Source organism: Colias croceus, chromosome 27 (assembly GCF_905220415.1).
Source record: "Colias croceus chromosome 27, ilColCroc2.1".
NCBI lineage: Eukaryota > Metazoa > Arthropoda > Insecta > Lepidoptera > Pieridae > Colias > Colias croceus.
In genome coordinates this window covers 5,013,979-5,040,145 of record NC_059563.1, presented here as the reverse complement: position 1 = coordinate 5,040,145, position 26,167 = coordinate 5,013,979, and the positions used below count along the sequence as shown (strand labels likewise).

Sequence of the window (26,167 nt, the reverse complement as noted above, 5' to 3'; positions counted from 1 at the left end):
AGAATTTCGGACCAGTAGTTCCTGAGATTAGTGCGTTCAAACAAAGAAACACAAACTTTTCAGCTTTATAATACTAGTATAGATTAACGTTGGTATGTATTATTGTGAAATATATGGATCTAGGAAAAATATGTATTATTTGTGAAAAATTTAGCAAAAATCAAAATTATTATAAAACTGAAGATTATAAAGTTGGTATACAGCTTTGTAGTTTTAAACTCAAAAATAGTATAATTAAAAATATAATAATTACCTTAGCCATAGTAACCTCCTGGTTAATATACCCGTTCGCTCTGTGCGGTTGGAAAGTGTCCACATCGTACCACAGGGTGCGAGATTCGATTCCCGGCAAGTACACTTTTACGGAAGACACGCCGGGCTCGACAACGGGTCGGATTAGGAGTTTGTCACCTGTGATAAAAATTATAAAACAAGGTTATATTATTTAGTTTTATTAAGTCGGAAATAAAAACTTACGGGCAGACTGAAAATCAGCGCTGTTCAGGTGTTAAAGCCCCACAGCATGGCTGAGTCTGACCCGATTGCCATGTAAACTATTGTATATTTTTTTAGTAATATAAGTAGTTGTTAAGTGTGTGTGTCGCTATAAATATTTTTCTTTCTTTCTTTCATTTACAGGGAAATAGAGTCATTCTAAGATTTTTTTTATATACCAGATGAAAGGTAAGACGTTAGACGAATTTAGACAGGAGCTTCTACTCATGAAACTGAACAACTTTTAAAGTTGTTACTTTTAAAGTTAAAAACGTTGTTCAGTTTCATGAGAAGAAGCTCCTGTCAAAATGCGTCTGACGTCTTACCAGTCACCCTGTACCTATAATAGTAAAAGGTTATGTAATAAATTGGTAATCTACATACAATTTAATACGTATATAACTTCATCTGAAGTTCCTAATCGTTACGTTGAAATGACGCCGAGAATCTTGAGAATGTTCTTATAAATTGTGCAACCATTTGAAAATATGTAAAATAATTATGAATAATGAAATACAGTAACATAATATTAAATACACCACGACTGTCTAAACTTTATAAAAAAAATCATATTCATCTATTTCAAAGTTTTTTTTTTTATTTCTCTATTATCTATACCTTATATTCGGCGACAAGTTATAAATTAACGGCCTTACTAATAAAAAGTTAAACAATGGATAAATTTCTACCATTTTCTACCATAGCTGTGTCCTGCTCTTGCTCACATGAAACGTCAATCATAAAAACAAGACAGGTTATTGCAATAACTAATCCATTGAATAGCAAATGGGTAACATTTTATTAGTAAGACCGTTAGTTACTGTCCAGAGAACTCCATTTATTCATGAGATTTTAACTTGGTATCTTGAGTCAAATTTTTAATTTAGGTCTCGAGGAAAGTAGTTTATTTTTATTATTATTTTTGAACACTTACCCAACAAATAAGCATCGTCGATAGTATACGTGTCCTGCTCTTTAGGATAGTGTTGGAACAGCGGCCGCATCACTGGGGCGCCATCTATCGAGTGTTCGTAGAACAGCGTGTACCTTAGGAATTCATATTATTTTGATATTTTACTTTTATAGTATTCAAATCGAATGATTTAAAATTAAAAAAAAGTCGATCACGAAGCGGAATTCGAATCCGCGTCTTGTTTTACCGTGTGGTTACCCTTTAGACACATAAAACCGAAAAGAATAGAACAAATTATATTGCCTTGGCGGGATCACGAGTAGCCGAGTGGTCAGGTTATTTTACGTAAAATGAAAAAATAATAATTAATAAATTATAGTAATAATTTAATAATTTAAAAAAGGTGATATAACTAATAAACATCGGCTCCTTGGCTAGAATCTATGAGTTTTTAAAATTTATTGTACACTAGCGGTCCGCCCCGGCTTCTCCCGTGGTACATGTTTACGTTTTCTCTCCATAAGAACCATCCTCATACTTCAAGAAATGTAATAAAAAAAGAATTAACGAAATCGGTTCAGTAATCAGTTGTTCTCGAGTTATGCGCTTACCAACACATTTTGCGATTCATTTTTATTTTTTATATTATAGACTAGCTTCCGCCCGCGACTCCGTCCGCGCGGATGTCGGTCTTTGCGTGGATGGTTTATTTCTCCATTTTGAGTAACTCGGACAATGACATCTTATAACTATCTATTGGACCCAAATACGGCTAGGTCTATAATAATACGCAACGTGTGTTCGCGGTACCTACTACAGAACAACGTCTATGGATAACTGAAAAATTGAGATTAATTTTTTTTCTACGTATTTTTCCAGGATAAAAAGTATCCTATTTTACGCCCAGGATAATAAGGTATAATTATACCAAGTTTCATCGAAATCGAACCGGTAGTTTTCACGTGATGTCTTCACATACAGACAGACAGACAGACAGACAGACAGACAAAAATTTTTTTAATCACATATTTGGGTTTGGTATCGATCCAGTAACACCCCCTGCTAGTTATTTTTTCAATATTTTCAATGTACAGAATTGACCCTTCTACAGATTTATTATATGTATAGATAATAATTATAGTGAAATAAAATATGACAACGATTTCCAAATTTAGTGATATACCTTAGCCCGTAACAAGCCCCTAATGTTCAAAGTATTAAGGCCGTGTACGCGGTCCGTGCGCTGTTTGGCTCAAATATGTGATTTTTCAAACCAGATTGTCCATCAACCACTTATCTTACAAACATATGAATTACTAATAATTTTAGGAAATTTTATTGTCTATATAGTTAGTTAAGAGTTTTTTTCAATTAATACAGTATTTGTGAATACCATCAAGATAACTGAGCCGATGATTACTTGATTTCACTTTTAGTGTCAATTTCGAAGCTAAAAATATCTGAAATTGCTGACAGATCTAACACACATTTTTTTTAACTAACTGCAAAAATCCTTATTAAAATAGTTAGTTAAAAGATTTTTTTATTTTGGACTCCTAACTTACGAAATTAAAATCCGAACAATGTGAATTTTTTTAGAAATTATAGTCGACAAAATGATTATTTTCACCAAGATATTTGACTTAGTTGAATATAATTTATACATATTGCAATAAAAGAACGTCTTACTTATAAGATAAAATTTAAAAAATCAACTAAGGTACCTCTATTATTTTTCTACAATTTTTTTTAAAGTACTATAAAACACTGCGCGCGACCCGATTAAAATCAGTCGGCAGCGAGCCTTCCCAGAGAGAGGACATGTTGCTCGGCGCTCTCCTGTGGACCTATGCTGTTCATAGTAAAAGGATAGCGCAAGCCGCGATCTATCGTAATAGATCGCGGAGATTTTGACTTGCGTTAAATTGAATAAGCCCTCTTAAACGCTCATTACAAAACTGCCTAAGAGCTAGCGCGCAAGAGCAACTTTTGTCTCCGCAACTATTTTGTCTCTCCCATCAACTCTATGGGCTAGTAAGAAAGTGCGCGTAGCGACACAACTTCCTATAGAGTTGATGGGAGAGACAAAATAGTTGCGGAGACAAAAGTTGCTCTTGCGCGCTAGCTCTTAAATTAACAGACGCGAAGGCAGAGTTTTTGTTACGAAAGAAAGGAAGATCAATCATTTGACTCCACATAAACACGATTAGCACACAATTCAATTAGAATATGACAATACAATTCAAACACAATAATAAATTTACAGTAAATTCAAAATTAAAATAAAGCTAAGAAATGGAGCCAAATCGGACGTTACGGACAATTTGTTTGTGTTTATTGTCCTTAATACAATTAATCTAATAATCTATATGATATAAAGTGTCATAATCTTACCAAAAGTCCAATAAAGCGTATCTCCTCCTCACAGCATCCCTGATCCTAGCTAAAGTGGTTGCATCATATAGCCACGGTTCACGTCTTTTGGTTTCAATATGTGAGTGTGCCCGCATGAACGGTTGGAACGCGCCCGCCTGACGGACAGACAGACAAACATACATTATAATAATAATAAAAAATACATATGAGACAGGTAATAATAAAGGCTAGGAACTCAAACAGGCAGATAAATATATAATAAAGGTATAACTCGTCAATAGAATATTTACAGATTAATTGCACAGGTAAAGTGGCAGATTATACAGGTAAAGTGGTATATTATACAGGTAAAGCCATAGATTTTACAGGTAAAGTAGTAGATTATACAGGGTAAAGTGAATGAGTATACACGGTAAAGTGGTAGATTAAACAAGTAAAGTAGTAGATTATATAGGATAAAGTGTTAGATTATACAGGTAAAGTATTAGATTATACAGGTAAAGTGCTAAATACAGATAAACTGATTAATGAAACAAATAGGTAAATTAGACGGACAAAGGCTTCTTATAAATACCTATTGACTAATTTGACTTATAAAACAGGAAAAAAAACTAAAAAAATAAAACATGTTAAAACACACATACATTGACGTATGTGGTGAAATCTTCAATTAGTCAGTTTTAAAATATATTTTCATATTAATTTATGCTACTGGTGTTTGTATAGTTTATAATGAACTAGCTTACCGCCCGCGGCTTCGCCCGCTTTCTCTAAAACCTAATAAATTATATACTAAAACCTTCCTCTTGATGATTCAATTTTAATAGATAGAGTGATCTCTATCTATTAAAAAACCGCATCAAAATCCGTTGCGTAGTTTTAAAGATTTAAGCATACAAAGAGACATAGGGACAGAGAAAGCGACTTTGTTTTATACTATGTAGTTTATAATAAAAGTATATTAATTAGTATCTATTATAACTTACCTGATACCACCTTGTCATTAATTCAGCTTCAGGATATTTAAAGAAACCGCCAACATCCGAACCGCAGAAAGAAACACCGGCGCTCGCTAGCGAGAGGCACATCGTTATTGACGCAGCCAAAAAGCCCCATTCCGCCATATTGTCACCTGTCCATACTGCTGCGTATCTGTTTATTGGAAGAAACTATATCAAAATGGGTTCAGCTTTGTATTTTGCTGTTTATATTTTTCACCTGACCATACTGCTGCGTATCTGCGTATCGGATGAATTGCATCAAAATTGGTTCAGCTTATGTTTTGCTGTTTGTATGTTTGGTTGGTTTTACGATGAGATTATAACTACAAAGTTTCTTGTCAGTTCCAGGCTCTGTAGAAACTACTTTCCAAAATGGTGGTAAATAATGTTTACTATGATGTGTGTTGATTCAAAATAGTTTATCAAATAATTGACATTCATTGAATTTTATATTGAACGACTCATTTTGACAAAATTCACGAAATAGTCGATGTTCTCAATATTAAAATTGTAAGTTTTAATTTATATAACTTATGCACACGCACCTATATTGGATTACACAAAACCCTATCATAATTATAGCAATTAATTATACATAAGACAAAACTTTACTCGAAAAATATACCAATTTTCATAGGGAATAAATACTAGTTGAAATAAATAAAAAACTAACTTACCTCTGAGTCCCAGCGAACACCGATCTGGATAATATAAAAGGTCTATATTTGCCGTCCGTTCTTTGCACCATACCTTCGTGGGATGCACGAATGTGGGATAGACCGTATTCGTTGTGCACATGCCTGTGGGATTGGGTGGGATTCGAATAAATAGGTTTAAACTTTAAAGACATTAATTTCAAATCATTTACAAAAGTAAATAGGTAAAAAAGAGCGTCTGTGCTGAACACACGTGTCAGAAGTGAAACTTCTTTGGCAACATTCAATGATACCATAATCGTCGCCTTTCTCCATGACGTGACGGTATTGCCATGACGCGACCTTGAAATTTTACTTTCAACGCGCCTAAAGAAGTTTCATTTCAACAAAAAATCTAAAATACGGTAAAATTATGAATACGAGTTTCTTGAACATATAATTTTATGTGACTAATCAGTTACCATAAAAATCTAACAAACATTAAATATTTATATAAATAAACGATAAATTCGTATGTATGTTTACCTGTGCTCCCAAAACGCGGCGATACCGTCTTGTCCGTCTTGCGGCGGTTTGTAGTGACGACAATCTTTGGGCATCGTTATTTCCGGACCGCTGAACACCTATGAAATAAAAATAATCTATTAAAATTACTAATATTATAAACGTTTTACAGAAAGTATGTATGTATGTATGTATGTATGTATGTATGTTTGTACTAGCTTTCCGCCCGCGGCTTCACCCGCGTTTTGAAAGAAAAACCCGCATAATTCCCGTTCCCGTGGGATTTCCGGGATGAAACCTATCCTATGTGTTGATTCAAGTTACCCTCTATATGTGTGCTAAATTTCATTGTAATCGGTTCAGTAGTATTTGCATGAAAGAGTAACAAACACACACACACACACATCCTTACAAACTTTCGCATTTATTATATTAGTAGGATTACTATTGCTATGATATTATAAATGCGCAAGTGTGTTTATTTGTCTTTCTTCCTTTGACCAATGCCTGCGTGGCTTTTCAACCGACTATAGAAATAATCTATAAAAATCTATAGAAATAAGATTTTTGACCAAGGTAAAAAGTAGTCTATATTATTTTTCCAGTCTACCTACTATCGCCGGACACAAAAATCACATGACAAAATCATTCCGTTGCGACGTGAAAGATTGACAAACTAACTTACTTTGGCACTTATTATATCGAATATGGCATATTATAATGTTAAATAATCACTGTATACTATAAAACGAAGTCGCTGTCGCTGTTTGTCCGTTCCTTATGTATGCTTAAATCATAAAAACTATGCAACGGATTTGATGAGTTTTTTTTTAAAGAGTAGTTTTTATTAGTAAAGTGGTTCTTGAAAAAGGTAGTATATAATTATAATTATATAAGTTAGAAGTGAAGTATATAATTTGTTAAGTTTTCTACAAAGCGGGCGAAGCTGCAGGCAGAAAGCTAGTAAATAATAATGTACATAACGAAAAATTTAAACAAATAACTCACACTAGGCTCATTCATATCGTTCCACAAATGTACATCTTTACTTGTCCCGGGGAAGTTTTCGAACAAGAACCTCTCCGCATAGTACTTGTGAGCTGCCGGGTTGAAAAAGTCCAAGTACGATGATGATCCTGGCCAACACCAACCTGAAAAAGGAAAATAGTTAATTTTCATACAATTAAATGTGAAGAATATAGCGGATTTTATCTATACTAATATTATAAAGCTGAAGAGTTTGTTTGAACGCGCTAATCTCGGGAACTACTGGTCCGATTTGAAAAATTTGAAATTTTTGACGACGCGGTTGGTGCAGTGGTAAAGTAACTGCCTACTGAACCGACGGTCCCGGGTTCGATCCCCGGTCAGGGCAAATATTTGTGTGATGAACTCAATTATTTGTTCTTGGGTCTGGGTGTTATTATCTATATATGTATCTATTAAGTATTATATTTATCGTCGCCTAGTACCCACAACACAAGCCTTAATTGAGCTTACTGTGGGACTAGGTCGATTTGTGTAATAATGTCCTATAATATTTATTTATTATTTATTTATTTATTTTATTCTTTCGGTGTTAGATAGCCCATTTATCGAGGAAGGTTATAGGCTATATATCATCACGCTAAGACCAACAGGGGTGGAGCCACGGGGGTGAAACCGCGCGGAGCAGCTCGTAATAGATAACTTTAAAAATATTTTCACTCGCTATCTTTACGGATCTCTTCTTTACACTATCTCTAACTATTATAAAAACTACTAGCTTTCCGCCCGCGGCTTCGCCCGCGTTTTCAAAGAAAAACCCGCATAGTTCCCGTTCCCGAGGGATTTCCGGGATAAAACCTAGCCTATCTCTCAAGTTGGATCGAACTGCACATGGTGTGCGAATTTTATTATAATCGGTTAAGTGGTTTGGGAGTCCATTGAGGACAAACACGAGATTTACATATATTAAGATAACTTTCATCTCTTATTATTTCACATAATTGGAATTCAATTTTGCTATCCTTGATATTTTAGCTAATTAGATTGATACAAAAAATTGCGGATAATTGAAGTGAAACTTCTTTATAGGGGTTGGAAACAGAGGCGGCTCGTGACAAAATTTTATGGGTGTTCACTTGAAATAAAACACTGAAAATACATGGTGTAAAGCAGTACAATTTAATTAAAAAAATGCTTATAAAGGAAATGCATACGTCTTTCTTATTGGTGTGCAAAAATATCTATAACTTGACACAATCTATTAACCTTCGTAAAATATGTATGTTTTCATCGACACGGTCATTGAACTCGCGTATTGACTTTCGGTACGCGGAATCTAGTGCTTTACGAATGTCTTGTCGTCCGATAAACGCCAATTGCAGTTCATTCGACAAATGGTACCTACCGAGATTGTGAATGTTTTTTCATCTTGATTGAAAGATGAGCTAAGTCGTCAACGCCCGTTTTAGTCCAAGCACTCTCACCTCCGCCGGCCGCGCCCGCTTCAAATAAAAAACACGAAAAACAAAATAGTTTGTTGCTTTCATGTTCATCACAACCACACAACCACGGTGTTTTCACATATTGTTCGGATTTAAACACACGCGTATATGCTTTCGTTTTTGTCGTACATTTTTGCGTAAGGTCAAGTTCAGGCCGTGGCGGTCCCTTAGCTTTCAATTCAAGCCGAATTTGTAACGTTTTAACAAACTTTTTAATGAACGCCACATTATAATTGTCCATTTTAACACTCACAAGTAATACTGATAACTACAGGCTATTTCAACAGTCAACACGTATCTTATGATTTTAATTAGAAAATTCCCGAATATACATTCGCGCGCGTGCAGTCAAGTTGACTAGAGTGTTTGTTTATATAGGCAACGTCGCGCGAAATCGCTGTCTTGTACGGGCGCCCCGGCGCGCGGTAAAAACGAACCGGCAACGTTTGCGGGAGCGGCGCTCCGAATTTTGCTATTTTTTCATAGAAAATCTTCTGTTTCACGCGCAGGACTCTGACAAAACTATCTCTTTCACTCCTATTGGATTTCGTATTAGAAATTGTACTAAATATTTTTTCATTGGAGCGCAATCGTGAGCGCTCCGCTACGCGCGTTTTATAATACAGTATTATACCTACAGGTGTATGGGATGATGGAATGATGGATATATTCATTGGTATTGCCGATAGTTTTTTTATTTTTACGATTACGATTGATTTTAAATAGTAATAATTAATATTAATAATGAAATTAAGGAGTATGATTTTATTATAATTATTTATGGGAGTTCACTGCACCAGCACTCCTTAGGGCAAGCCGCCTCTGGTTGGAAATAAAAAGCAAGGAACCTAACTGGTATACCTAAAGTTGGAAATTTTGAAAAAACTTCATTTTGGCGGCAAGAGATGAAACATGTGCCAATCGATAGTACATCAAAATACAAATAGGAAATACTCTTTGGTAAAATGTCGTAATTGATACGGTTTCAGAATAAATAAGGGTTAAAAAAAAAAAATTTTTTTTTCAGTTTTTTGAATTATTTGTTACTTCTTACACTTAAAGGTTAAAACAAAGTATATAAAACTTCTAATTTGTAAAAAAAGGGTTTTAAAATGTTGCATTACTATCTAAACCAAAGTAATAAACCAACTTTGGGCTAGGGATACGCACGTGCGGTGCGTCACTTATTACAAATTAGAAGTTGTATATGCTTTGTCTTAACGTTTAAGTGTAAGAAGTAACAAATAATTCAAAAAACTAAAAAGAAAAAATTTTTTTTAAACTCTTCTTTATTCCGAAACCGTATCAATTACGACATTTTACCAAAGAGTATTTCCTATTTGTATTTTGATGTACTATCGATTGGCACATGTTTCATCTCTTGCCGCCAAAATGACTTTTTTTTTTATCGCAAATTGGTAGGTATACCAGGCTTCATACTAAAATGTCCCATGCTCTTTAGTGTAACATTTTATCGTTACGCGTGACATTTTTCCGTTACGCGATCTTTTTCTTATCCCTACCACGCGTGATTCGACGTATTTCTGTAAATTTGCATATATAGTAAATTATTTTTTGAAAAATAAGGTCGTAAAGAAGTTTCACTTCTTACGTGTATACTGTACTGTAATAATAAATTCGTATGTATAAAAAGCCGGATTTGCGGCCGAATCTTATAACGGTGCATTTACATCAAACGAACATAGAACAAGAGCTAGAGCAAGAGCATTCTATCGTGATCTTTTAGTGTAAACGATAAATCGTATTCAGTTTTGTTCAGTATTAGAACATTGCATAGAATCTTTTCTAATGCACTAAGAACAACGAAAGAATGCTCTACGCCTGTTTACACTAAAATAATTTGACAGAGTAGGATTAGAATGAGCATTCGCTCGTTTGATGTAAATGCACCGTAACAAGCTTACAAACATTTTTTCTTGTGTACTTTTACGCATTCTTTTAGAATTGTCTTTATTTAAAAAATGTTTATTTTATATCTTTACCATCATAATCCTTGCCATCCTTGTCCTTAACATACAAGCCTTGTTCCGTTGCATCCTCATGTAAGAAATACCCCGCTTCCCTCTTAATATGGGGGTCAATAATGACCACCATTTTCCTACCCTTGGCTGTGAGATTGGAGACCATTTCTGCGGGGGTCGAGAACTTTATCGGGTCCCATGTGAAATATCTGTAATTTGGAAGATGTGTGTATTTTTGAGTTTTTTAATGGTTAGTCATATAACATATTAAAAATAATTATGGTATGAAATTGATGTGTGAGTGTGTTTTATTTAGCGTATAGAATATAATAGCATTAGCATTATCTTGTATTATTTTAAATAGATCAGTTGAAAGAAATGACTATTTTGTGAAAAAGCGGTAAAAATTTAAAGTGTCTGTGCGTAATTAGAGCTATACAAATAAAAAAAAACTAATAGTGAAACATTCGAAACACAGTTATAAATTTGTGGAACATTCCAAACGTGGTCACAAATATGTGTGGAATGTTCCAAACACGTTGACCGCCCTCTTGGTACAGTGGTTGACGCGCGAGCGTAGTACCGAGGGGACCTGGGTTCGATTCCCGGTGGAGACGAAGAAAAAAAAATGTCTCGGTCTGGTAGGACACAGAAGGCTGATCACCTACTTGTCCCTAAAGAAATTCGATCAGTGAAACAGATGTATGATGCATCTGCCCTTTACCCCACTAGGGGACATGGGACTTCACTTTTTATTCCAAACACGTTTACAAATATGCGTGGAACATTCCATACATGATTCTGTATTTGAATATGGAACAGTGGAACATTCCACACAATATTTATAAAAAATACTCACTTCTTCCCATCAGTATATTCAATGTCCAGCCAAATAACATCAAGTGGAATATCGTGCTGGTCGAAGCCTTCGTCCACGGAACGAACGTCTGCTTCGTCTACGTAATTCCAACGAGATTGGTGGTATGATAGAGAGAATTTCTGGAACATTCCAAACGGTTAGTATATTAAAATAGGTAAAAATGTCATTTCTAGAACATTCCACACGGTTTAGTAGTTAAGCGTAAATATTGATAAAATATTGTCTATTTTGTATACATAATAGTAATCTTTAGTAAGCAAAACTTATAATTCCAATGTTAAACAAAGTTTTTAATGACAATACCTAGTTGTTTTAAAAATTTTCAATTCGTATCGTCATAGTTCTTATAAATATATGTTTTTTTAATAAAAATTATTCACTTTTAGCTTTAAAACATTGTTTCACTGTATGCTTAAACGAACTTTTTTTAACCATCATTCACACCATCATTTAGAATATCAAAATGGTGATTTAAATCAAATGAAACAATTAATTCTGAACTCCTATAAACATTACGCTCAGTACCAATATCAATTTCCGATGGCAAAAATAAAAAAAATATATACCAGACAAACACAAAAATCAAATATTTAAAAAAAATGTGTGCGTGTACTAGTGTACACACGTAAGAAGTGAAACTTCTTTATGACCTTATTTTTTAAAAAATAATTTACTATATGCAACTTTACAGAAATACGTCGAATCACGCGTGGTAGGGATAAGAAAAAGATGGCGCGTAACGGAAAAATGTCACGCGTAACGAAAACATGTTACACTAATTTTTTTTCCAACCCCGATAAAGAAGTTTCACTTCAATAACTACAAAAACTTACAGGTGGCAAGGGCGCAGGGCCAGTAAGAGCAGTATACTGCCTGAACACATCAGTGGGCGTGTCCCCCAGCATCACGAACACATCCACTATACCGCTCTCGCTCATGAATCTGCAATTTTTTAATTATTTTAAAATGTAAATATTGTAAAAGTAAAAAGTTAAAGCTAAAAAACGCCGTGTGTCACTCGGGGAGTGGGGCGGTTGCGCTATTGCATGCTATGCCTTCAAGCCACACCTCCGCCCCAAGGAGTGGGGAGCGTGAGGTTTTTTCGTTACGGAATTTCTCGATTCGGTCCCCGCGCTCAAGGCCCGCGATAGAAGCTATGCAATAGCTTAAAAAAACAACAAAATCACATAATTTACCTAACTTTTCTGGATTTTCAGTCATCTGTCAAATCATTTTTTTTTCCTGCTTCTATTGGTCATAGTGTGATTTTATACTAAACGCTGTTTCAAAAAATAGGCTTGCAAATTGCCTTCTTAATTTTTTTATTGTTTCAATTATCAGTAATTAGGTGCGCTCCGCGGTTCCGCTGGTCTTAGCGTGGTTATATATAGCCTATAACCTTCCTCGATAAATGGGCTATATAACACCGAAAGAATTTTTCAAATCGGACCAGTAATTCCCGAGATTAGCGCGTACAAACAAACTCTTCAGCTTTATAATATTGATATATAGTACAGCTTCATAATATTATATCGTATAGATTATAATTAAGTTTTTCATATAAATCAGCAATTTAAAACATTTTTAAACCGAAAATTACACTTATTTTTTTTGTGGACACACTCAAATGTTGTCCAATATTACTTATTTTTTTAAAGTTATTTATCGTATAAAAAGTTTCTATAATTTTAATTATATGTAATTATACAATCTCACCTAGCGTCAACCCGTCTGTTCTGCGAACCCGTGACCAAGCTCACAAGGGACGCAACCACTGTACCATCGGCATAGTTGACCACGTCAGTCCATGTTTCCGCTGAATTATGCCAAAATACTCCTACTGTGCGTTTTGAACTGGAAAATTAATATATTTTATTGAGAAGAACAAAACAAACAAATAAATTTTAGAAGAGATTAAAATTGTGTGCTAAAAGTTGTGAATATTGTACTTAAAGTAAACCTTACTGTTTACTTTAAGTACAATATTCACGACGCTAAGTATGTTTCGAACTTGGAAATAATAGTCTAAGATCCCACCGCAGGATTAGTGCGTTCACAGTTTATTTGCTAAAAACAAACTTTTATGTATATTTATAAATAGGAGAATATATATCGACTAGGTTGCCAGTCCAAATTTGGCCGCAAGCAAATCTTTAATCGATTTTCGGGGAACATTTCGTTCACTACTTATTTGTATGTAATTGACGGAAAAGAAGAGCTTTAATTTGATATATGACTCATAAATGTGCGTTATGAACATATAAATGGATCGAAATCATCAACCTGTTTGCACCAGGCTGCGAAGATGTTGCCGAATTTTGGGATTAGAATTTAATATTGACAACTAAACAAGAGCACAAAATGTAAAACGGTCTAAAATATGAACAAATAAATTATACAAAATACGCACAACATAATATAATGATTACAAATTAAATATAAATTAATAAATAACTTACCCATGAGCATACATAACCGGTATGGCTCCATACAACGCCATCCGACTATCCAACTCAAACTCGAATACATCCAAATTGTACAATCTGTATGGTTCGCCAGATGTCGTCGTTTTCAAGTGGAAATTGTCTGTGTGTTCCGGTATACCTATGGAAAGAGTTGATTTTTATATGTAACTACTAATATTATAGTTTAGTTTGTATGTATGTAAATTGCGATGGTGTTTGTCGTCATAAAATAGATTACCAATTTCACTTATATTTAATTGCCTGTTACACAATAGTTAAAATAAAACAATAAACATTTTTCATCAAACTTCGCGATTACTATAGTAAAATTTTAAAAGAACTCATCATCATCGTGATTTATCAATTACTAGTGGTCCACCCCGGCTTCGCCCGTGGTACATATTTCGCAATAAAAGGTAGTAATAGTATGTCCTTTCTCGGGTATCAAAATATCTCCATACCAAATTTCATGCAAATTGGTTCAGTAGTTTAGGCGTGATTGAGTAACAGACAGACAGAGTTACTTTCGCATTTATAATATTAGTATGGATTGTTAAGAATTTTTAATGATAAGTTTAATTTTCCCGATAAGACGAAGACTTTCGATTTTCTTTCTAGAAAATCTGGTAAATTACTTTTGTATTATTAACTAACTAATTAAACTAACATAGTATTTTTTTTAAATTGACAAAAACACCAACATACCATAAACCTGGTCAGCATCAGGGAAACCAATGTCGAGTGAGACAGCTTCATTGCCCCGCGGCTTGCTGTCGTGGTGAGATTTGAAATTCTCACTCCAGGCACCTTCCTCCTCCTGGAATAAAATTTTCTTTCGAATTTAATATTTAAAAAAAATCTACATCAGGTTGCTTAGAATATATCGATTGAGCGATAAGATCGCCCTTTTTTACGTCTTCTTTTTTAGTAACGTTTTAGTCACAATAAAACTTAGTATGTAAATGGTGGTGAAAATATCACACATCCATCGTTTATTAACTGAGAATTATTTTACTAGAAAGTAATTACCTATCTTACTTTTTATATTGAACATCATAACAGAACAGCATAATAAAAGGGACAGTTATAACTGCTATAATGTAGGCAATTCTTTATAACTTATAGAGTTACATCAATCCTTCAACAAATATAATTCTATTTGTTATTAAATTTTAAATCCCTCAGGGTCATTTTCATACTCAATTTGTCAATTTAACTGACAGATAATCTTAACATAACATACCTATCTAGAAGATGAATAGAAACTTTAGGCTATTCTACCTATGTGCCAATTTGCTTTATTAATAAAATTCGTATTAAAATTAAATCTCTTGACCCTAATCGTTAACATGTGACGTAACTTTGTAAACACGCGCTAATAAATTATCAATAACGTTGAACTCACGTAGCCAATTAATTAAGACCTATTAATCATATCTATAATGTATTTACTTACACTAATATAGTTATAAAACTATAATAAATATTAAAACTATGTCAGTGGATATCTTTACATATTGTAAAACAAAGTCCTCCGCCGAGCTTGTCCGTCTGTATGTGATAAAATCAAAACTATTGCATCGATTTTCATTCTGATTTCATCAATGGATAGCGTGGTTCTCGAGGAACGTTCCTGGGTATAATTTGTTTAGTTTTATAGAAAGCGGGCGCAGCCACGGCTGGGAATCTACATGTTTGTTTATTCGTTGACCAGGGCCGTCTTAGACTATGCCGGGGCCCTTGGGCACACAAGAATTGGGGGCCCTTTGAAATATAAAGAAATCAAACTAGGTACGCAAATTTTTCCCACAATTATATATGTTTTTGCCCTAAATTGAAACTTAAAGAAGTAATAAGAAAACTTAAAGAAAATTTCTATGTAAAATTTTTGCTCCATTTTTTTATACATTTTACAAAAAAGTTACTTCTGACCAATGTTGTATTATAATATGGTCTTTTGAGGAAACTTTTTTCCTTATTTTTTTTTATATAATTCATTTGAAACGCTGCTGCTGTAATGGCGCTCCAAAGTTGACTTTAATTAAATTTAATTAAGAAATATTTTAAGAATTACTTTTTCAAATTACCTTTCTCTTTGAATTTATATTTTAGGTTTTATGGCACTCAAATGCTTTATAAATAAAATATAAATTCAACAAAAAAGGTCGTGTTCCATCGTTACAATATTGTATTCACTGAAAAGTGCTTCATATTGGTTGAGATGGTTGTTAAATCATCTCAATAGATGGCGTGCGGTGTGTCCCACTGAAGGAATAGAATAAATTCGATTGCTCCGGCGGGTCACGAGTGGCTGAGTTGGTCAAGCATCCGCCCCGGAATGGCGCGAAGGATGCGGGTTCGAGTCGGTTCGGTTCTTTATAAATTTATACCTTTCTCTTTTTCAAATTTATCTTTTTAATTTGCATCTGGATTTTTTCTTTCGTAGCCGTTTCATATTGATCAAAATTATTGCGTGCGTTATTAACATAATTTATTCAAAGCCTAGGCAAATGGCAAAAGTCAAAACGGTTGTCATCTATTCGTATAGAAATGGTCCGGTGTGAACAGAGTTCACTAAATTCTAGGACCTTTAAAACTACAAAATTTCATATCCAGCAGAAAATTAGTAAAATTGTTCAAAGGAATAAGGATTACTAAAAATAAAATTCAAAATTAACTGTCATTCCGGTACGTGAATTAAAAAACATATTCCAGGTTATAAATAAATAAAAAAATAGGTGATTTCGCGATTTATACTGAAACGATAAGTTTTATCATAAAATCATTTAGGTGTGAAGTGATTTAAGAAACGTGTGCACATTATAAGGATGGAATGAGTTTATAAATCGTTATATCTTAGAAAATGGTAGGAAGCTACATCTTAGGAAAATAATGTATTGATTCTTTTGTATAAGTAGATAATTTTATGATCTACAATTTGGGTAAAAGTGGTTATATGATAAAACTTACCGTTTCGGTAAAAATCACGAAAAACCTATATTAGCGGCCTTCACACGTACAGTTTGGAATGCCGTTCCTGGGACTGCGCGCCAATCTGCGGATAAGTCTGTGTAGATTCGACCGCGCGCTGATCTGTTTTTCTATTTTACGCTATAAATGTAACTTCAGTTTGAACCACGGTTCAAACTATCTATTACGCTTTCCTGCAGATAAAACTGTACGTATAAATGCTTTTCGAGAGTTTGGATCGCAGTTTGGACTGGTTCGTGGAATGTCTTACATTTTAAAAGTTTTCTTTCAGTTTTGAACTAGTAGAGTAGAAATGGATGCACGTCTGGTGATAGCATTAGCTGGTTTCGTAGTGGGTTTTAATAATAATGTAAAAAGGAGACGTGTATGGGTTATAATATAAATATAATGGTTAATAAGGTATAATTATACCAAAATCACATATTTGGGTTTGGTATCGATCCAGTAACACCCCCTGCTATTTATTTTTTCAACATTTTCAATGTACAGAATTGACCCTTCTACAGATTTATTATATGTATAGATTTGCCATAAGCATGGATGTTCCCGATTTAACCTTATAAAACCCGTCACTGCTTCCACGCTCCAAACCGCCATTTTCTAATATTTGCATCCACACGTGGCAACCGCGGAAAACTATAAAGATGTGCGTACGCATCGACGCAACGCATCAAAACTGTCACGCCACCACGCGCTCATCGCATCTACACGCACGGATCGGACGGCAGGATGTTATGGCGCGGGGTGTTTCGCGCGGTTTAAACTGTACGTGTGAAGGCCGCTAATATCTGTTGACTTTTAGGAAAAAATTTTTTCGTAGTAACAGAAGGTCGGGAAATTTTAATATATTTTTAAAGTGAAACTTCTTTAGGCGCGTTGAGAGTAAAATTTCAAGGTTGCATCATAACAATACCGTAACGTCATGGAGTAATTCAACGATTTTGGTATCTTATAATCTTGCCAAAGAAGTGGGCTATTTAGCACCGAAATAATTTTTCAAATCGGACCAGTAGTTCCCGAGATTAGCGCGTTCAAACAAAAAAACAAACTCTTCAGCTTTATTATACTAAGTATAGATTGTGTTTTTAATAATTTCACCAAATTTCGGCTGGATGGGAATTTTGGTCGTGGACGTCGTCGTCCTTGGTAGTGTGACCGAAACATTAGCAAAACGTCATAAGCTTATATCAATTAGTATCAATAGTGGATTCTATTCTCTAGCGTTTCTGCCACTTGTCTAGAGGCCCAGAGATTAAAGTTTTGTCACAACGCCCTTGTATGCTATTCTGTAAACTTAGACTTGTTAGTAATTTTCATAAATCTCAAAATGATTCAAGTAAATATAATAAGTACGTTAATAAGTAAATAAATAATTCGAGTAAATGTCTGATAAGTTAATTATAATGGTGTTCGAATCACTCGAATTATTCCATGTAATAACCTTGTAATAACATAGATGTTTTGATTCGAATAAATCTGAAAATGATCTGACGTTCTGGCATTAAAAAGCTGTATTGCTTTTTAATAAAATATTTTGAGATTTATGTGAGAAAAATTGTCAGTCCTACATCTCCTCCAGGGGGGCCCCCTGACGATGGGGGGCCCTGGGCACTGGCCCCCTGTGCCCCTATGGTAAAGACGGCACTGTCGTTGACTTGTAACGTCGTATAGCCTTAATGACTAACCCAATTGACAACATTTCATTTTTTATAAGGCCATAAAAGAAAAATACCGTTTCTTTATTTTGCTCTTGCGATTACAGAAAAAAAATTATTTCATTTTTTTATCGCATATTTTAAGAGAAATTAAATAAAAACGATAAATGTGATGATGACGTCATACATACGGAGGAATAAAAATGAGCCTTAGCCTAATTTAAAAAAAGTTAAAAAAAAAACTATCACTGTCATTTACAGGGTATGGCATGTGTCAAATTTCATATTAATGTCATTTTTGTGAATGAATCATGTCAACAAACAACAATCGTGTTATTGTGTTTTGGTTTTCTAATTTAATCTCATTACCGCGATGTTTGTTTGATTGGAGTTGGACCAATTTATTTATATTATACAAATAGTGCCTATAGTGTTCATAATTTTCTTGAAATAAAAGACTTTGTTTACTTGACTAAAAGTTGTATTTATTTAACACTTTCCAACGTTTTTGGGATAGTATATTTGCTTCCCAGAAATTTCCAGCACCCGTTAACAAATCCTGCATAAAGTCATCATCATCAGTACTTGTGAATAAGTTTCTTTTGTTTAAAATTTGGATCAGCAAATAACAAATAACAATATTTACAAAACTTGACGAATCAAAGTGACAAATGTGCCAAAATGTCAACTGTCAAGATTTCTTTTTAATTTAAACTAGTTAAGTGGCAAAGGAAAAAATGTATTCCTCCCAAGAAGCTTATAACTAATACACTGGAGATTTCGGTATGAACATTGACGTGTAACAAGAAAATATTGCCCAGTTCATGTTTTTTATCACTTTCACACCTAACTTGGTATTGCCACTGTTAATACGAAGTTTTCCCAAGGCTACTATGTATGCTGTAATATTCTGTGCAAAAGGTTAGTTTTTGTACATGAGTTTGTTGATAAATTGCCAACAACGTCATTCAGAAGCATTGTTGGATGAGACAATTATTATTTATGCTAAATAAACTAAGTATCTGAACCAATTATTAAAAAGCGATACTCCCTGATTATGGGTAGTCACCATAATAAAATTGTAGCAACTCTCACTTTGTCAATATGGCATGTGTGTCAAAAAAATTGCGTCGCTTCGAATATTTAAGTTAATATTGTTGCTTATTTAATGAATATTTTCCGAATATAAAGAATGCATTGTATTGTACAAAATTGCAGAAGTGTTTGGACACCAAATTCTGGCATAGAATTTCACAGGCAAGTGTATATTTACGTTATTAACAATATTCCTCAATACTCCTGCATTTACCTGTTTAGAATCATTTCAATGGCAAAAATTGTCTAATTTAGCATCATTTTAGTAAGCAGTCATGTTAAATTTGTTATTTCCCTAATACTTTATCATTTTTCAACAAGTTTTCAATAAACAGATTTAACAAGTAAGGTAACCATGATGACGAGTTTTTATGGATAGCGAAGAGAATATATTGTAATAACAATATTATGATGAAAATGTAGAACACCATTTTAAAGATTGTTACTAGTAATGAAACAACACATGACATCGGTATTGCACTCACATCGGTATTGTACAAAATTGCAGAAGTGTTTGGACACCAAATTCTGGCATAGAATTTCACAGGCAAGTGTATATTTACGTTATTAACAATATTCCTCAATACTCCTGCATTTACCTGTTTAGAATCATTTCAATGGCAAAAATTGTCTAATTTAGCATCATTTTAGTAAGCAGTCATGTTAAATTTGTTATTTCCCTAATACTTTATCATTTTTCAACAAGTTTTCAATAAACAGATTTAACAAGTAAGGTAACCATGATGACGAGTTTTTATGGATAGCGAAGAGAATATATTGTAATAACAATATTATGATGAAAATGTAGAACACCATTTTAAAGATTGTTACTAGTAATGAAACAACACATGACATCGGTATTGCACTCACATGTAGTTATAAGATTGTTCGTTTTTACATTGAAATTTATACTTTTTTAACTTACCTCATATTTTTTTGTTTTACGTATTTCAGCTTTCCAAAAAGTAAAATAAAAAGAAATATATGTGCCCATCAAGGTTACTGAGGATTACGACCCAGAAAAAAATACCTTTTGAAAAATAAACTTTGTAAAGTTAGCTGAAATTTGTGCAAGGCTGCTATAAACAGTTTTTCTTTGATGATTCTGGCTTGAAATTGACCCGTCGAAGCAACGCGTTTAAAAAGAAGATCTGAGTAGCTAACAATTTGGTAAACAGCATCTGATGCAAAACACAACTTTCCTCTATTTACAAAGGATTTTAATGCTATATATCGGTTCATATCCAAGCTTTGTAGCCAAAAGTTATTTATAACTATCATTCTATACCAATTAAAATTGTATGTACCTACCTATAAAGTATGACCATAATATTATAATATAAATACTGTTAAAAATATATGTCGTTATTATTTATAGACCATGATTTTTAGTTTTTTTCCATTTTGAAAAATCCTGAATTTACAAACCAGCGTGGTCACTCGACAGAAAGAGACAAAAAACATGACTGACGTCATTGAATGTCATAGTTTCTTGTTTCAAGTTAATGGTCATAGTGCAATCTCCAGTGTATTAGAGGATATAAGCTTCTTGATTCCTCCGTATGTATGACGTCATTTGGCGCTTACGACATTTTAGAATGAGATGATTTTAAAACTCAAAAAGATGAATGAAAACTTCGATATTTAGAAAAAGCAAAAAATACGTGTATCATAATTTTTGATCTAGTTTTCATTAAAATAAAAAAATAAGTAGCTTAAAATTTTGAAATGTTGTCAATTGTAATATAATCCTAAATAATTTAGTTTGTATTAAAACAGAATTAAACAGAACTGACATTTGAATTATAATTTTACAAGAACAAGCCGGAGATTTATTTATTTGGCATGTTCTATAGGTTAGTTCGGCGACACAATTATTATTATAGAATCGACCTAATTGCCTCGATCAATTCTACATAACGTATCGAATATGCTTAACGAATTTCAACCCTATATTGTGGTGATAAGGGCCCTCTTTATATAGGACAGATAATTCACGGTGGGGGATCAGATTGAGCGTCAATTTGTACCCTAGACCTAAAAATTGATAAGGTTACATCGAAATTTTGTACCATCTATGAGGAAATAATAAAATAACAGCAATTTCTCAGATGTTTAAAAGTCATAGGTACGAAATTCAGGCAATTGCCTGACTAGCATTGCGTTTATTGTTTACTAGCTTGGTCTTAGCGTAATGATATACAGTTTATACCTTCCTCGATAAATAGGCTATCTAACACCGAAAGAATTTTGCAAATCGGACCAGTATTTACTTAGATTAGCGCGTTCAAACAAACAAACAAAAACCTCTTCAAAAAGCTTTATAATATTATAAGTATAGATTATACTAAAAATCGACTGTCTGTCGACAAGAAAAGTCTGGTTGCATTGCAGTATGCACATGGGAAGCGATAAGCAGTAGCGTCTATCAGTCACGTATTTAGATATAGCCAAGATCAATGACATCTCACAGCTGAGATGATAATTTATTAGTGTTTACGAGGATGAGTTTTAAAGCTATATTTTGTATAGAAATTATTAAAATTAAAACTCGAAAATTACCTACATGTATAATAAAACATTAAGAAGGAATATTTTTATGATAATAACTAAAATATATATCGTAAAATGAAAAGAAAATAAGTAAATTCAAATAAGTGCACAGATTGAATAAATAATAATTAGTTATAGACATTCGAATTTGAAATACCCCACTTATTTTATTAACAAATTAAGAACTAAAAAAATATTAAATGTCAATATTAAATGTCAATTTTGTTGAATCAACACTTGATATTTTATTTTCATTAAGTTTTTTTAAAAACAATTTTGTTATAAAAACAACAACGACACCTATAATTAATTAATAAATATTATCAATGTGCTTTTGAAGAAGATATATTTTATAATCGTACGACGTCATTCCGTTGTTCAAAACGGTAGTTGTGTATGTGACTCTTACAAATCAATTATTATAAATACTTACACATACTTAAGTTTTATCTGTATATTGAGTCATTATATACCTAAGTGTAGTTAACACTCTAAAATAAATTGCATGTCATTATGCTTTTCTATCTTTTTAAACTTCGCCCAAATATTTATTTTTTGCCAAATGCTTCTTTTTAAAGTGCTCATGATTTCTTTTAATCCAATTTTTCCTATGATATATAAAAGAGCTAGATACGTTACCCGCTCTCTATTTTGGCAAGAAAAAACTCAGCTAAGTGCCCGAGTTTCACTTAGTCACGCACCATTCAGCGTCGTGGCTGGACGTTCTTTTTATTAGTGAGACATGTATTATGTCTCGTGCGTGAGAGTGAAAGAGAGAACAACTGTATTGGTGATAATGCGTTAGTAAGTAGGTATGTATTAATTACGCTGTTTTTTAGTGCAATGATGTTGGCGTATGCCGCGTCTACTAGTATAATAGGTCATTGAATTTTTCTAAACAAAAATCGTTAATATAATTAAGATGTTTTATGTATTTTACTGATCAGGTAATAATTGCATACATTTATGCAATTTTTTACACAAACTTTTACGAATACAGTATTATCTTTTAGATTTTACCATCCCTCATAAAACATATACACAAAAACAGTAACCACATTAACATGAGCATATAATGCGACCCAACTAAGAATAGCAACATCAATGGTATACGGGTCAAATGTAATTTGCGAAAATTTAATAAAAGAAATCCTTTTTGCATGAAAAAGAAAAACAAAAATATAACAAAGCAGGATTCGAATTTTTTCTATACTTTAATTTTGTTTTATTTATATAGTGTTTCAATGCTATTAAACAAACAAATTTAATCCTTTTTGCATATCACTAAAACAAAAAATGTATCGGAAAGCTTGTTTACACAAAGGGAGGCAATATTATTCTTACTTGGATCGCATAACACAAAACAATGGACAAAAACAAGACACTCACGACTTCATTCCCCTCCTCATCATCAGATCGCCTCACCCTTAGAGGTTCCACAAACAGCTGAGCATTTTCATTCAACACCACAGCCGTTTCACCGTTCTTATCGAGGAACTCCAATTTCAGAGGCTCAGCGGTGATCACCACTTTGTGACCTTGCGAGTTCTTGAGTGTAAGCTTTCCAGCTTCGTTGGATAGTAGTTTCAATCTGTAAGAAGCGATTTAGTTTAATAAATCAATCTTTTCAGAGTATTCGCGTTAATATGAAACTGCATAAAACTGAAATAATCAACAAAATTTACTTGTATTTTGTAGTTACTTGATTTATAATATATGTTAGTCTAAGATTATTAAAACCATTATATTATAATCTAACTCGCGAGATTGCAAGCTGCCGCAACATTGTGATGCGTATTTTTGCTTTCAATTTTACGTATTAGTTTTCGTTACATTTTAATGTGAATATTTCGCAGTTATGTAATAGACCAATAATTTGCTTTTCACAAACATTCATCAGATGCAGGTGAGTGGATGGTATATTCTCCATTTTATCCCATTAAAAAGTTTAATTAATCCCCTAATAAATGAATAAGTTTCTTTTTTAAAATAACAAATGCCTATCACATAATTTCTTCAAAAGGAAACAGCCTTCAACATCACATATTTTGTATAACTGAGCTTAACAAGTTATGGCATGCAATTCCTTATCTAGATTTCAATTTGCATCTGATCAATTTTTCTTAATCAGAAAATAATATCTATGTAATCTATCCTTACACCACGTTGTTATTTCGATGTACCATTACTACTTGATAGAATGATGTAACAACTGACAAGTAATATGACTTAGACAGCATGGCTTTTCTTTATTGCCACAACACATCAAGAGAGTTAGAGCAAACACAAATTTTGCAATGCGGATCATTATACTGTGACTATAACAAGATGTGAGCTATTTTTTTAAGAGACTAGCAGTCCGCCCTGACTTCACCTTTCGTACATGTTTAATTCAAGGAATATTATAAAAAAGAATTAACAAAATTGGTTCAGCTGTTCTCAGGTTATGTGGTTACATACATTTTTTATATTATAGGAGATTTATAGCATAATAAGTAAATAAACTTACTCATCGCCCTTAGGTTCTCCATTGAGAGCCAACTGGGTCCTGTATCTAGGATACAGAGGATCTGCTTCATCAATTTCCACTCTGAACGTACCATCGACTAACGCTGACAGTCTTAGTGCATAATGCCACTGCAACAAAAATAAAGTTTTATAATTTATTTATTTATTTATTCTTTAGTGTACATATACAAAACAGAAATAAGCTATACTATAATTAGATACAATCAAAACATATGTACCAAAAGGCGGCCTTATTGCTCAAAAGCAATCTCTTCCAGGCAACCCTGATTGGTAAGGAAAAGTTTTATAATACTGATAAGATGGTTTTGAATCAATTTAAGTGGTATTTTCAATTTGTTTATATTTTATTGCATTTTGTTTTAAGCAGGTAACTATGTTTAATGATAAATAATTAATAATGAATTTTTCTAAAAATGAATAATACATTAATAAATAATCAGATAGAAAGTCAGGAAACCATATATTATGCATGTAATAGACTTGTGTCTATTACATGCATAATATATGGGTCTAAGAAAATATCCTGTATAATACAGATTCCATTATTTAATTCATAAAAATCAAATAAATATGATAAGATTATATTGATAAGATGTTAATTCTTAGGTTTAGTGTAATTTTAATTACAAATTAACGAATTAAAATTTGTATTTTTCAGTAACAATTTCAGACTGACAATGGTCTATATATTTTGACTAATTATAAATAATTGAAAAAATATACCAAAAAATTATTATTTTATCGTCATAAATATTACTATATGTACCTACTAGTATTTGATAATATTTGTTTAAATTAATTATTCATTTTCTTATAATTGTCTCATTACATGGCCTTGAAAATACCTGATCTGTCTTTGTTTTATAAACACAAAGAAATGTTCTATAATTCTTACATTAGCTAATTATAAAAACGATACTTACCAAGATATTTTTCTTCTCTCCTTCCGTATTTATGGTAACAATTTCAGCTGAAAGAACATTTCCATGCACAAATACACTATCTATATTCAGAGAATATTGCGACTTCTCTGGTTTTAAAGCTCGTAATCTTTTACAGAAACCTGATTGTTCACATGTTTTGAAATTGTTCCTATCCACCCCTAAAGTACTATTGATTGCCAATACAGCAATTAAAAACAGTTTCACAGCCTTCATTCTGCAAAATATACAGGTATAAATAAACACTGTGCATTCATTTTTGAAGAAAAACACCGGTGTCACGAATACACCGCTTCACAAAAAATGATTTTATTCAACTTACCTGGCCGAAACTGGATCGATGTACTAAATTTTCTTAGAGAATATTTAATTAGAATTTGTTTTTAAAAAACCATTTCAGCCGGTTTTTGATATTATATCAGCAAAATCGGGAAATAAGCCGATGAAACGCACACCTGCGTTACGTGGAGAAATTCCGTTTGACAATTTCAGGAAGACATAAGCTTCAACTATGTTGCCATCATATAAATTTATTACATAACACAGTTACAACAAAAAAATGATAGCCACATATTCTATTGTTTATTAATTGATTAATTATATGATTATTAAATAAAGAAATGAACATTGATATAAATTGAT

The 26,167-nt window shown here is 32.9% G+C and overlaps 1 protein-coding gene across 2 annotated transcripts in view; it reads right to left on the bottom strand.

The window, feature by feature from the left end:
• The window catches only part of LOC123703886 (neutral alpha-glucosidase AB), a 28,198-nt gene extending 2,189 nt beyond the window's left edge, over positions 1-26,009 (bottom strand). Inside the window, exons 1-17 of one of the 2 annotated variants that reach the window (XM_045652071.1) lie at positions 25,848-26,009; positions 25,508-25,742; positions 24,565-24,692; positions 23,445-23,646; positions 14,467-14,578; positions 13,756-13,900; positions 13,013-13,150; positions 12,130-12,238; positions 11,276-11,415; positions 10,438-10,625; positions 6,954-7,096; positions 5,967-6,064; positions 5,463-5,585; positions 4,771-4,936; positions 3,803-3,939; positions 1,430-1,542; positions 254-411 (exon numbers count right to left, since the gene is read on the bottom strand). In XM_045652071.1, coding sequence (XP_045508027.1) covers positions 254-411; positions 1,430-1,542; positions 3,803-3,939; positions 4,771-4,936; positions 5,463-5,585; positions 5,967-6,064; positions 6,954-7,096; positions 10,438-10,625; positions 11,276-11,415; positions 12,130-12,238; positions 13,013-13,150; positions 13,756-13,900; positions 14,467-14,578; positions 23,445-23,646; positions 24,565-24,692; positions 25,508-25,741 — 2,334 coding nt within the window. In that variant the 5' untranslated portion in view covers position 25,742; positions 25,848-26,009. The remainder of the gene's footprint in view (positions 1-253; positions 412-1,429; positions 1,543-3,802; positions 3,940-4,770; positions 4,937-5,462; positions 5,586-5,966; positions 6,065-6,953; positions 7,097-10,437; positions 10,626-11,275; positions 11,416-12,129; positions 12,239-13,012; positions 13,151-13,755; positions 13,901-14,466; positions 14,579-23,444; positions 23,647-24,564; positions 24,693-25,507; positions 25,743-25,847) is intronic. The other variant, XM_045652072.1, reaches the window with a different exon arrangement.
• Between the last annotated feature and the right edge of the window lie 158 nt (positions 26,010-26,167).